Genomic DNA, 13,171 nt, shown 5'->3' on the forward strand with positions numbered 1-13,171 from the left:
CTTTTATATAGATAACAACTTATTTATAAATAAATTATATTTCACGATTTAACATAAACGATAAGCTGATAAAAATAAATGAAAGATGAATACGAAAATTATAGTATTTTTAAAAGAATTTATTTCATGAGGTTATGAAGAATAAAGGGAAAAATAAATCAGATGTTCTTTTTTTAGTGAAATTTACACTTTATCAAACAAAAACTGTAAAATCAAATAAACAAATATTTTTATAAAAAAAGTAACAAAATAAATAGAAATTTTTTATTGTCGGAGAAAATAATGATAGTACATGTTTTCAGGTTCTTAAAATTGATCGAACAGTAGAAGATGATTTAGATTTAATTGAAGATGAAACAATTTATTCAAAAACGGAAATTTCAAAATTACTTGCAGCACTAGGCGATGGAAACAAGAATTGTGGTGGTATATCAAAAGTATTAGTTGCATGGGGAATATGTGGTATTTTTTTCCTTTATAGAAAAAAAGTAACATGTTTAATACAGGGTTTATTCGATTCACTTGTGGATATTATATTTCATTTATTACAAAAAGAAGTACAGTTGCTTTACTTGGAGGGCATTATATATATCATATTAATGATACAAAACTGATTCCAATAATTCATGAGTCGATTTTAGCTAAAAAATCGCGTTCTGTTCTAGCTGAAGAGTCAAGACACTTAAATATATTTCAAACACTTGATTTGAATAAAACATTTTACTTCAGCTATTCGTATGATATTACACATACACTTCAACATAATCTTACTGTTCATTTATCTCTAAGAACAAGAACATTAAAAGATTATAATGAAATGTTTGTTTGGAATTATAATCTTTTAAATACTGCGGTAAAATGCCTTAAAAATGAATCTAAATGGTGTATTCCAATTATGCACGGATTTATAGATCAAGCAAGTATGAATATATTATTATTCGAATCCAATCATTTACTTATTTAAGATATTTCAGTCTATGGAAGATCAATATATATTACATTAATTGCTCGAAGGTCTAGACATTTTGCAGGAGCGCGTTTTTTTAAGAGAGGCGTGAATAGTAAAGTATATTTTTTATTCTTTAGTACTATAAGAATAATTATATTATAGGGTTATGTTGCAAATGATGTTGAATCTGAACAAATTGTAAGTGAAATGCTTACTACTTCATTTTACACCAAAGATATGAAACTTAATCCAAAATATACATCGTATGTTCAAAATCGTGGAAGTATACCTTTATTTTGGAGCCAGGATCCTAATAATATGAGTCCTAAACCACCAATAAAACGTAAATATATATTTTCAAAAAAAAAAAACTAAAAATTCTAGTTGATATTATAGATCCATTTTTTAGTGCAACTGCCTTACATTTCGATAATATGTTTGAACGCTATAGAACACCCTGCATTGTTGTAAATCTTATCAAGGTAGTTTGCTTAAATAAATAAATATTAATTAAATTTTATAGTCAAGAGAAAGAGTTAAAAGGGAATCCATTTTGCTAGAAGAATATACACAAGCTATTTCTTATTTAAACCAATTTCTTCCGGAAGACAAAAAGATTAAATACATCGCTTGGGATATGTCTCGAGCTTCTAAGACGTATCAATACCTATATTTTTTACTTATCTTTTAAAAATATAATAGGAGAGGTCAAGATGTAATTTTAACGCTTGAAAATATTGCAGATGATGTTTTAAAAGCTACTGGATTTTTTCATAGTAAAATTTCAGATATTTTAACAAAAAATGATACTGAAAAGAAATTGAAATTGCAAGAAGGAATATGTCGTACTAATTGTATTGATTGTTTAGATAGAACAAATGCTGCGCAATTTGTTATTGCAAAAAAGGCTTTAGGTTATCAGGTTTTAAATAAAGACTTTATTTAAATATTTTTATAATGTTTTAAGCTTTTTGCATTAGGGGTTATAAGAGAACCTGTTTTAAATTATGATACTGATGCAATTAATCTTTTAACGGAAATGTACCATGATCACGGAGATACAATTGCATTACAATACGGAGGATCTCATTTAGTAAAATATTTGAAATATTTTAGCATAATTATAACATTATTAAGGTAAATACGATGTCAACATACAGAAAAATCAATCATGTAAATACACATCAACATTAAATAAATTATAAATTAATTTTTTCAGTGGTCAAGTCATTCGAGAGACATAATTGAAAGTATTCGAAGGTTTTATACTAACTCGTTCGTTGGTATATTAGAATTTAATTTTAAATTTTTTAAAATATTCTTAGATGCTCAACGCCAAAATGCTATAAATTTGTTTTTAGGCAATTTTAATATACCTAAAAATAAACATATATTATGGGATTCTGTAGATTGTTGTTTACACAATACTCCTCAATTATATAATAAAAGAAGAAGGTTGATAATATTCTGGCTTTTTGATTTTAATCATTCTTTAGTTATAAATATTGGTATATACCGTTGAATATAAACCATTCTTTAATTAAAAACGACCCCTGTGAGAGTATGAAATACGATAAATCCATAGATTTTGATCAATATTGGTCTGAATATTATAAACCACAATTATTATCAACATTGGACAAGATTTTTGCCTATAAAATCAATTCTACATTAAGATATATTTCTGTAAAGTAAATGTGTAAGTAATTTCCAGATTTTTTTATAACACTTTTAGATATACTTCTGATAAATATTTTGAATTTAGTCCATTTGTAATTCGTACATTACATGGAGATATGTTAGAAGAAAAAAAGATTACTAGGAAGAAACCTTCAAGTAGAGTTACATCTTCTTATAAGTTGTTTTTCCTTGTTCAATAATTTATGAGAAATTAAAATTTGAAATAGAAAACACAAACGTCGATTTACTATTCAAAAGATCCTTAAAAAAGAAGGGAGTACAGATATAAATAAAAGCATCCATGAACACAATAAAACTCAAAAAGTAGAACGATTTCAAGGGTTAAATACAAAAAATGGGCCATTTTTGTTTCCACCTCCTTCAGAGTATCGAGAAACTATTGATTTCTTAACAAGCTCGATGCTATATAAAAAAGAAGAATATAATAAGTATCTATATTATTACCTTTGTTCCAAAAACTAAATACATTCAGTTATTTGTTTCGTTCATATCATATTGAATCTCTTCAAATTGAACTTTCCTTAAAGAAATCAGAATATAGTCTCTGGGTTAACCTTGAGAACATTTCTGACATGGACAAGATAAAAACGGCCGATAAAGATCTTAATCTTTATATACAGTATTGCAGTTTTCCTGAAACACTATATGATATGAAAGGTATCGACTCATAAAAACACAAAAAATAAAATACTAACAATAGCTTAAACAAACTCAATAAATATTATCATATGAAAATAGTTTTTAGTAATATCATCATGCAAAGTATATTTATAACACATAATCGCCAATAATACAAGTCATATATAATATTTAAACCAATATTATAAGTTAACAATATTGTTTTTCCACAAGCAAAATAATAAGAGTCTGTAAAGTATTTAAAGTTCAACAAAGCTTTATTCTTTTTCTTATATTTTTATTTTCATTTTTTTTTAATCGTCTTTTAATTTACATCTTTTAAGAGAAAAAAATTAAAAAAAATGGTGGCTTCTATTTATCATTTAATTGAAAATTCTCCTCCAGGAGAAGTTAATGATGTACTTAATGGTAAAGCTCTTTTTTACTTATATTTTTTTATTTATAAATGATAAAGATATTCGTATTCTTACCAACAATGATAAAACTTTTTTTGAAGAAATTCTTCCATCTCTTACAAAATATAATATGGAACAATTTACAAATGTCAGAATTCCAGGTTCAGATAGTGAAGTTGTGTTTTTTTATTTTCTTGAGCAAAAAGTTGAATATTTTAGACTATTGTTAGTAAATTTAATTCAAATGAAGATGGATGGTTTTTTGATCCTATCTTAAAAAAATCTTTTCAGTTTGATCATATAAATCTTGTATTTTTGTTTTTTATAGAAATCTATTCTTTTAACTGAGTGTTAGAAAGTATTAGATGTCAAGTCGTATGAAACAGATATGAAAGTGATAGAAAAAATGTATGGTTTTTATGCTTTTCGACTAGATTTAGTATTTTGCTTATATAGGATACAGAACTGGTCTTCAAAAGCCACTTTTGGCATATTTGTCTGAACATTTTCCATCTAATGTCAACTATGGTATTTTTCCTTGCAAAAATGACATATATAATATTATTATTGTTGGAAATAAGTACAATCCTGTTAACTTTTGGTAAAAATATCATAGAATGCTAGAATTATGTATTTAATTTTGCATAGGAATGGACGCTGGCGTTCTTTCTATCAGTTTTCAGAATCTTCTCTTACTATTACAGGAACATTGTTAATTGATGTTCATTATTATGAAGATGGCAATGTGTGTCTAACAACAAGGCAAACGCTTTCTTTTGAGGCTAAAAGCTTAGATTGCTATGATATTATAACAGCAATTGCAGCAGAAGAAAAAAAGTATCAAGAAGAACTTAATACAGCGTTTAGCGGATTGAATGACTATGATTTTAAAAGTCTTAGGCGTCAACTGCCAATGACAAAACAAAAAATGAACTGGGAAAACATAAACACTTTGAAAATAGGACAAGATGTGACTGGAAGAAGTCAGACATATTAATTTTGCTATAATACAAATTTTTTAAACAGAATAACAGGAGCTGCCTTTAACATTAAAAGTATCTACTAAGCATCCATAATATTGTAAAAATTAATATAAAAAAACAAACACCTTTAAAAATACTCGTTTTTACTAAAAGAAGACGATTTAAACGTAACACAGAAGCCTGAACACTTTGTGAAAGACTAGTTATGGCTTGTTTCTATATTCCTATTAGTCATATACGCTTTGCTTGTACTTCTTACGCCCTGATCAATCATCGTTGTATCTGATGCATGTTTATAAATATCCGTGGTAATCTAGAAAAGAAGAACGTTAAGCAATTAAATCAGATTCTAAAGCGAAAAATACAGACATCTTTAAGCATAGAAATTTTTGATTCCTTTAAAAAATAATAAATCTTGGTTAAATTGGTTGATCCGCACCTACCAATTCTTCAAGACGGTTGTCATTTTGCTGTTCATAAATCCGAGAGAAAGAAACTACCATTCTAATAGAAAATTAAACTTAAAAAGCATTTGAGGGAATGCTTAAAAGCCTTGAAAAAACTATAAAAACAATATTGCTATTAGTGGTTTGTTAATGCTGGATTATGTTAACCGATGCACGTGAAGTAAAAAAAGACGTATAAAAAAAAATATATATAATGTTTGTTTTATGCTAAAGAATGTGTAGATTAGATGAAAAAGGCAGCTAAGCATCACTGAAATGTTTAAGAAACAAGAAAGTGCATAAGTCGTTCATAGATAAAGAAGGAAGAAGATATCTTTTAAAGAAGAAAAGTCAGATAATTGTTTTAATAGGTATTTTACATACCATAGGAATGGCCTATTAGAGTATATTAGTATTTTTTTTAAAAAATTATAGATTTTTACTTTGACATAACTTATAGTTAATCCAACAAAAAAACCTCTATAGCCTGATGTTTTCCATATTTCAAGAGCAGTTGCACATATCCCCCTCCTTGTATTAATATCAATAGCGTCAGAAACCTGCATTTTTCGGCGAATAACTTCTAGTGGGTATGCAACAGTTTGAGAAAATAAACCAGCCAATCCACCAGCAGTAAGCTCTGCCCACACTTTAAGAGGTGCTCGTTTATGGCGTGAACTACCATGCCCACTATTCGAACCTCTTGACATATATTCTGTATTTGAAAGAACCTTGTTTGGATTTTGATCAACTACTGTATACTTTTCAAACTTTTTCTTTCGAAATAAATCGGTAATAAAGTCATGTGTACAAAAAGAAACGCCTGCATAAGGAAGAATCCCCAAAAGCGTTGGCATAAAACCTCTATAAAAGTTAAGAAATCCAACAACAGTGTTAAATGAATCCCAAATGAATTTTTGTGGTATTATAGGCAGCAAGTAGGGTGCCTGTATAACCATAGTAGGAGGATTTGACCCGCTAAAAATACGCTTACATATCCCTCTAAATGATGAACGTTCTTTGGGGTTAATTTCAAATGCTAAACGAACCCGTATGACCTCTAAAGGATACGTAAACAAAACAGAAGTCACTCCTGCACAAATTTGATTCTTTTTGAAAAATAAACCGATTTTCCTTACCAGCAAGAGATCCAGAAACAAACCGACGCACATTTGTGTCCTTTTTTGAATTAGGAATTAACATATTTCGGTATTTTTCATAGCTGAGAAATTTGATTGCAGCATACGGAAAAACACGAATCAAAGTGACCGAATGACCCTGAAACAGACCTCTGATCCCCTCTTCCTTCCATATACTTTTCCCTGCAAGAAGAAATCCAAATCTCATCCTTGAATATTCCAAATAATGCGGATTTGCCGTCTGAAACAAAATTTTTACTCGATCAAGTGGTGCAATAACAGTTTTTGCCTGAAAACTAATAAAAATATGTTTAAAATGTTCAAAAACAACTTACCATGCATCCTGAAATACCCCCTGCAATACTTGTTTTCATCAAAAACCGAATATTTTCATCTGCCTCGATGGCCCTTTGGTGGGCTATTTTCTGCCGAAAAAAAGAGGGCCTTCTATCTGATGCATCAATATGAACAAGTGCTGCTGAGGACATATTCAATCATAATAAAAAATGCATATTTTAAACCATTTTTGCATAAAATCAAATCTCTGTCGTTCTGAATATTCTTGCCGCTGAGATCAGAGTTGCTATGGAGATTGTCACAGTAACACCAATACTTTGTCAATAATCTAGATAAATTATGCCAAATAAAACAATAATGTAAAGAAAGAATAAAATAGAAAAACAAATGTTTTGTATGTAATAGAATTTTTTAAATAAGTAGTGTTTCTTTTTTAAGCCATTCATAAGCTCGAGTATCATCTTTTAAAAATGGAGAAAGTGTTTGTAAAACAAGTGCATGATAATCATTCAACCATTGTTTCTCTGATTCATCTAATAGCGTTGTGTCTATTAGATTTAATCCAATTGGACACTAAATATTAGATAAGTCCCAAAATAAAAAACTAGCAATTTTATACCATTGTTAAATATTCAAAACCGTAAAACTGCTTGTCAGCAAAATTATTGGGAGTAGAAACCTCTTTAACAGCAATGATGCTTTCAATACGCTGCCCATAAGACCCGTTTTCATAATACCCTGGCTCTGATTTACAATTAGTATACTAGAAACAAAAAGTATAAAAATAAGAAAACAGGAATACAAAGAGTAGAGAGGTAAAGGATAGTAAATATAAAAACATAGAAAAACGCTCCAAGAGTGTTGAACGCTCGATAATTATAATTAATTACTCTGAAATTCAAACCCTGTTTCCTTTTTTTACCAAAACTAACCATCTGAAACGACCATTCCAGGTAAAAAAGGTAATTCAATATATTCTTGCCGGAGAGCAATACCAATTGGAGGTTCATGAACATTCAAAAAACTACCCACACCATGTCCTGTGCCATGCAGATAATCAAGACCAATATTCCATAAATATTGACGAGCAAGAATATCTAAAGTATATCCATTTGTACCCTTAGGAAAAATTGCTTTAGCAATAGCGATATGTCCTTTAAGAACAAGTGTAAATGTTAACTTTTCTCTTAATGTTGGAACTCCAAAGTGATAAGTACGTGTAACATCTGTTGTTCCATCGCTAATAGTTATATTAATAAAAATAATTTACTGTAGTATTATAAAAACCTATATTGAGCGCCAGAATCGCATAAATAAATCTGATTAATATTGATACTAGAACATGATAGTTTTTCTGGCTTATAGTGAATAATAGCGCCATTTTTTCCACTAGAAGAAATAGTAGGAAAAGATAAACCCATAAAGTAAGCTTGTTCCCTGAACTCGTGTAAGAAAAAAAAAGACTTGTATAACTTACTTTCGATATATTTCTAATTGATCAGCAGCATCCACTTCATCTAATATCCCTTGATTTTTCAAAAATTCTTCTAACCAGGCAAAAAATTTTACTAAAGCAACACCGTCACGTATATGACAATTCCTCATACCATCAATCTCTGTCTTGTTTTTAACAGCTTTTGCATCACAAATAGGACTTCTCATTACTTCAATATTTGTTTCTCCTAAAGCTATTGCTAAAGCCCAGCTTGCAGTATCTGATATAATAACTTTTTTTCCTTCAAGTTTATCTCTTAAACTTTCCAGATCACTGAAAATGCTTTCATAAGGTTTAATTTTTACATCTTTTAAGTGTTTTTTTACATGACAATCCAATTTCCTATTGTCAATATACAATATAACATCATTATACATGACAAGTGCATAAGCAAAAAAAACAGGATTATATGGAATATCAGTTCCACGAAGATTAAATAACCCTATTCATGTTACTCAGTGATCCATAGAAAAAGAAAAAAATATACATGCAATCTCATCCAACATAGTTACTAAAAATGCATAAGCCTTTTTTTCCTTCAAAACCTTAGAGACTTTTGAAATTTTACTGCATGGTTCTTCACCTAATTAAACGTTAAAATAATAACAATGTAAATATTGTTACTGTACCTGCAAATTCAACTGGATGAACTATTACTGGATTGAGAGGTCTTTCAGGTCTTTCATTTCCCCACACTTCATCTATCAAATTGCTGTTGCTCCCAAGAAGCTTGGCATCTGACTGTTCTAGCTTTTTTGAAAGTGTTTTAGCCTCATCTAGAGAAAATTGTTAATTTTGCAATAGCCACCAAACATCCAGTGCATTACTAAAAGAAATCAAAGATGAATCCACTCCCACAACCTTTCCTTTGCTTGCATTTTGTACTATCCATTCTTGCCATGTCGGAACACCAGAAAGTCCCAATTTCATTAGTGTCCAATTCTTATCAAGCTGCTGACTTGCTTGAAGAAAGTACCGTCCATCAGTAAACATGCATGCTTCTGTCTCTGAAATCACTGCACAGCCTGCTGATCCATTAAATCCTGAAAAAGTCATTTTTTTTCATAGAATCTTAAAACAAACCACTAATAAAAGCACGCCGTGCATCTGAATCTGCAATATATTCAGAAGAATGAACATCCCTTGACGGAACAACTTGTTTCATTAATGTCTTAATCTAAGAATAAAATAACTATAAACTAACTATAGAAATTTATCCCATTTTCCTTCATCAAACAACGAAGTTGCTCTAAAAGATGTCCTGTAGGTACAGTAGATGATTGAGTTGTCATTTTCTGTAGTTAATGTTTTAAACTTAATAAAAATCTCTAAATTTCTTTAGTAATAGAAACTTAATAATAGTTATCTTCTCGATTTAAAAACGTATAACATCTTTAGTATTTAAAAAAAGATAACATATGCAAATGCTATAAAAAACTTACTTTGGATTAAAACTATGCTTTTTTATTAAAATAATAGCAAAAATACTTGGAAAAATGCTTTTTTTAGAGTTTTATAACGCTGATAACTTATATTCAAAATAAAGGAAAAATGAACCAAAAGAAAACAGTTTAAAATAGTGGTAAAAAATATGGAAGAGATACCAATTGAAGAGGTATATATTTTCCTCGTTGAGAGGGATTCCAATTATATTTTTTGCTGACAAAGATGCAATTTGTAGCTTGTACAAAGACTCTATGCATCTGAAAATTCGGGCAATACAAAACTAATTGAAGAAACGCATAAAATACTTATAAAATACCAAAGATCTGATCAGTCTTTAAAACTTGCAGATTCTTGCATGCGTAGTTCAAATTTAAATGTGCAATTTTTTGGTGTATCAACATTTCAAATGAAAATAGATTCGAATTGGTAATTGTCTTTGCTGGATTTTGGGGATCTTACGTGGATATAGGGATAATTTTCCTCAGATTGAGAAAACTTCTTTGTTTGTAAGTCTTTTAAAGTGGTTAAAAGTATATATCGATGGACCTATTATTATTCTTAGAAAGTTAGTCTCTGTTCTGTCTCTTTTTGCATTAAAAACAATACCAGAACTCTGGAACCGCCCTATTCATTATCTAACAGTTTTTCTTGTTTTTGATGAAGAAGTTCAATTTGATAATATGATTATTATACCTGATATTAAACATTTGGTTGGGTTACTTAACTATAACCAAAAAAAAGCTCTATTAATGTTTTCTTCATCTTTTATAGAAGAAATAGGAAACGATAATATTTCTCTTTCAAAAAGGTAATTTAATATCCAGAATATATTGTTGTATAATGTTTTTAAGAAATCAGTTACACCAAGCAATTCAAGATTCTTCTATGGATATTAATCTTTTACTGAAGTATTCTTTTGAATTATTTCCAAACAATAGTGAAAGTGTTGAAGTGATATCTGAAGCTATATATTGTTTCCAAGTTTGGGTATTTTATTGCTCTGATTCTAGTTTTACATTGCAAAATATTTTATAGTATGCAATTTTCTTTTAAAAATAACCATTAATGACTTTAGTACTTATGAAAATATTTTTGAGTCTGTTATATCTTGTTTATTATATAAAGAGACGTTTTTAGTAGCAGCTGATGCTTTGAATGATATTGTTAATCATTCACCGAAGTCTTTATCAGAAAAATTAATGAATAAGATGCAAGAAATACTGTATAATTATTGGAAAGATATTAATCTTATTGAAAATTTTCAAAAAAATAATGGATTTGATAAATATGTAGTTGTTTTTTCATGTTTAATTATTACTTTGTGTGAAGCTAACATCGATTTTTTTTTTCACCATTTAACTGATGATAAATCGAAAATATTTACTGGAATAATGCTTGATCTTTTAGGGCTTCCGGGTTTTGCAATATTTCAAGAAGATATTAGTATTCGAACTTTAGAATTCTTTAATTTACTTATAGAAATGTTTAATGATAACCTTTTTGAAAAGAAAATAGACAATAACACTATTAACCATATGAAAAACATAATAGGAAAAGTACTTGAAAATTGTTTAATTAAATTGAGGTGGCCTCCAAAAAACTTGTTAGAAAATTGGCCTAAGGATATTTGTGATAAATTTATACTTTATAGAAGAGATATTGGGGATTTATTGGAAACCATATTTTCATTCTTACAAACAGAATTAATTGAGAAATTAACAAATTTTTTAGATCATTTTTTATCAGAAACTTTAAATTGGGAAGTAAGTCATATATCATTTTGTTTACTTTATTAATATTCCTAAGAATATTGAAGCAATTATTTTTTCATTAGTTTATATATCAGAAGTTTATCCTGAAGAAGAATCAGAATCAGATAAATACATATTTAGAGTTTTTAGTGGTAATCTTTTTTCCATCTTATCATCATCATCACATACCCAAGTTAAGTATAGTGCATTAAAATTAGCAGGTTATAATTAATCTATATTAATTACTGTAAATTTATGTCAATTTAGGTTCTTATGGATCTTTCATGAAAAGATACCCTTCCGTTATTCCATCTGTTTTAACATTTTTATTTAGTTATTTAGAAGATCCCGAGCTTTCATATATGTCTTCCAAATCTATTTATAAATTGTCATCAGATTGCCGGTTTTCAATTGCTAAAGAACTTTCTACTTTTTTATATATTTTTAAAACAATATCTCATACTTTAACTTTTTCATTTGATACAAAATACAAGATTTTTGCTGCAATATCATGTATTATTCAGTCATTACCTAGTCATGAACAAATAGAACCTTTAAATATTTTAATTCAGAAAATTGTTGATGATCTTGAATTAGCTCAATCTCTTAAATTTGAAGATTTTGATAAATCAACAAATTTGGCACTATCTTGTATTAATTGCTTAACTTTTATTGGAAAATCTCTGGTTTCATCTATAGTAGTGGATACTTGTAATTTTGAGAATTCTGATAGTAATTTAACTGGTTTGGCAAATAATAGATTTATTACACATGATTTGATGAAAATATTTCTTATCGCAGAAGAAATATGTAATAATAGTGAAAAAGTTACCCAGGTTAGTTGTTTTATATTTATTCTTATTTTTATATATCAGTAGTGTATTTGTGATGTATTTAAATCTGGATTTCTTGAATATTTTTTCGGAATATCTTTTTTAAAAATTCATGTATTTATTCAATATTTACTTAGGAGATTTGAATCTTATGGATATTCCTGTTTAATATCATCTGCTGCTTATTTAGTAGCACATAGAAAAACTAATAATACGGAAAATAATATAGATATGCTAGAATTTATATTATATAAATTTGCATCACTATTTGTGTCATTTTTGGAGAAAAATGGTATATGATTTCGTTCTTATATGGAAGATTGTTAATTATTTTTAGATATTAGTAAAATTTCAGATATAATACATGAGTTTTTTGACTTTTTAAAGACATATATATACTGTAATATTGGTATTCTTATAAATATGCAACCTCCATGCATTTTTGATAATTTAATGACATTAATTATTAACTCTTTGTCTTCTAAGGATAGTTTGGTTCAAAAAGGAGCAATAAATTTTTTGGTAATTATTTTCATTATTTATTTTTTAAAACTCATTTCTAAGATTGAATTTATTACATTTCGTTCAAATAATGGAGAAGAATGTGACCTTGTTTTAAATGTGATTTCACATTATGGTTTTTTTATAGTAAGACAAGTTATGATTGTAAGTATCATTTAATAATTTTAATGGAATTAATTTTTAAGGGTATTGTTGGGAGTTTATCTAAAAGTTTTCTTGTTTTTCTTTCTGATTTATTATATAAATTATGTTTAAAATCCCCTCAAAATGCTAGAAATTGGCTACTAGAAGTAATAAACGAAGATATATTTCCGTATTCTAATTTAGATAAATCTTACAAAATTGATTTTATTAATAAGTTTTTAAGGTAAATTTGCATATGATGTTAATAGTTTTAATAAGATTATTAGAATGAGGACTTTTCAGAAAGCTAAAGAATCGATTAGTGATTTTTGGTTAAAAATACAAAATATGGAAAATATATCATATACATATATTTAAAATATGATATATTATATGTTTGAAGAATTTATGTATTGAAGTATATAAATTTTAAATATCATATATTATGTATT

The 13,171-nt window shown here is 27.8% G+C and overlaps 6 protein-coding genes across 6 annotated transcripts; 3 read left to right on the top strand and 3 right to left on the bottom strand.

Annotated features, from left to right (window-relative positions):
* Positions 1-134: 134 nt before the first annotated feature.
* T551_00398 (phosphatidylinositol-3,5-bisphosphate 5-phosphatase) lies at positions 135-3,321 on the top strand (the record flags this gene model as incomplete). Its single annotated transcript, XM_018372665.1, has 16 exons — positions 135-206; positions 258-462; positions 507-920; positions 966-1,066; positions 1,112-1,292; positions 1,334-1,431; positions 1,473-1,606; positions 1,652-1,871; positions 1,917-2,042; positions 2,087-2,122; positions 2,169-2,232; positions 2,275-2,404; positions 2,446-2,640; positions 2,685-2,807; positions 2,857-3,078; positions 3,123-3,321. The coding sequence occupies 16 exons, from the start codon at positions 135-137 to the stop codon at positions 3,319-3,321; spliced, it is 2,520 nt and encodes an 839-aa protein (XP_018230999.1).
* A 309-nt stretch (positions 3,322-3,630) lies between these two features.
* On the top strand, positions 3,631-4,681 carry T551_00399 (uncharacterized protein; the record flags this gene model as incomplete). Its single annotated transcript, XM_018372666.1, has 6 exons — positions 3,631-3,697; positions 3,744-3,859; positions 3,904-3,993; positions 4,040-4,092; positions 4,148-4,285; positions 4,333-4,681. 6 exons carry the CDS (start codon positions 3,631-3,633, stop codon positions 4,679-4,681), a joined length of 813 nt encoding a protein of 270 aa, XP_018231000.1.
* Positions 4,682-4,733: 52 nt separating this feature from the next.
* Positions 4,734-5,170, bottom strand: T551_00400 (uncharacterized protein; the record flags this gene model as incomplete). The annotated part of the gene is made up of 4 exons (XM_018372667.1): positions 4,734-4,883; positions 4,927-4,980; positions 5,037-5,063; positions 5,111-5,170. 4 exons carry the CDS (start codon positions 5,168-5,170, stop codon positions 4,734-4,736), a joined length of 291 nt encoding a protein of 96 aa, XP_018231001.1.
* Positions 5,171-5,393: 223 nt separating this feature from the next.
* T551_00401 (uncharacterized protein) lies at positions 5,394-6,740 on the bottom strand (the record flags this gene model as incomplete). The annotated part of the gene is made up of 5 exons (XM_018372668.1): positions 5,394-5,447; positions 5,498-5,509; positions 5,557-6,206; positions 6,253-6,541; positions 6,588-6,740. 5 exons carry the CDS (start codon positions 6,738-6,740, stop codon positions 5,394-5,396), a joined length of 1,158 nt encoding a protein of 385 aa, XP_018231002.1.
* Positions 6,741-6,960: 220 nt separating this feature from the next.
* Positions 6,961-9,336, bottom strand: T551_00402 (aminopeptidase P; the record flags this gene model as incomplete). The annotated part of the gene is made up of 10 exons (XM_018372669.1): positions 6,961-7,122; positions 7,169-7,293; positions 7,482-7,789; positions 7,837-7,986; positions 8,027-8,486; positions 8,532-8,627; positions 8,674-8,820; positions 8,872-9,087; positions 9,128-9,199; positions 9,249-9,336. 10 exons carry the CDS (start codon positions 9,334-9,336, stop codon positions 6,961-6,963), a joined length of 1,824 nt encoding a protein of 607 aa, XP_018231003.1.
* Positions 9,337-9,635: 299 nt separating this feature from the next.
* On the top strand, positions 9,636-13,097 carry T551_00403 (uncharacterized protein; the record flags this gene model as incomplete). Its single annotated transcript, XM_018372670.1, has 12 exons — positions 9,636-9,659; positions 9,726-9,916; positions 9,960-10,298; positions 10,342-10,524; positions 10,566-11,253; positions 11,297-11,462; positions 11,509-12,077; positions 12,120-12,366; positions 12,412-12,596; positions 12,639-12,740; positions 12,782-12,963; positions 13,007-13,097. The coding sequence occupies 12 exons, from the start codon at positions 9,636-9,638 to the stop codon at positions 13,095-13,097; spliced, it is 2,967 nt and encodes a 988-aa protein (XP_018231004.1).
* Positions 13,098-13,171: the final 74 nt, after the last annotated feature.

Source organism: Pneumocystis jirovecii, assembly GCF_001477535.1.
Source record: "Pneumocystis jirovecii RU7 chromosome Unknown supercont1.2, whole genome shotgun sequence".
In the NCBI taxonomy this organism is placed as follows: domain Eukaryota; kingdom Fungi; phylum Ascomycota; class Pneumocystomycetes; order Pneumocystales; family Pneumocystaceae; genus Pneumocystis; species Pneumocystis jirovecii.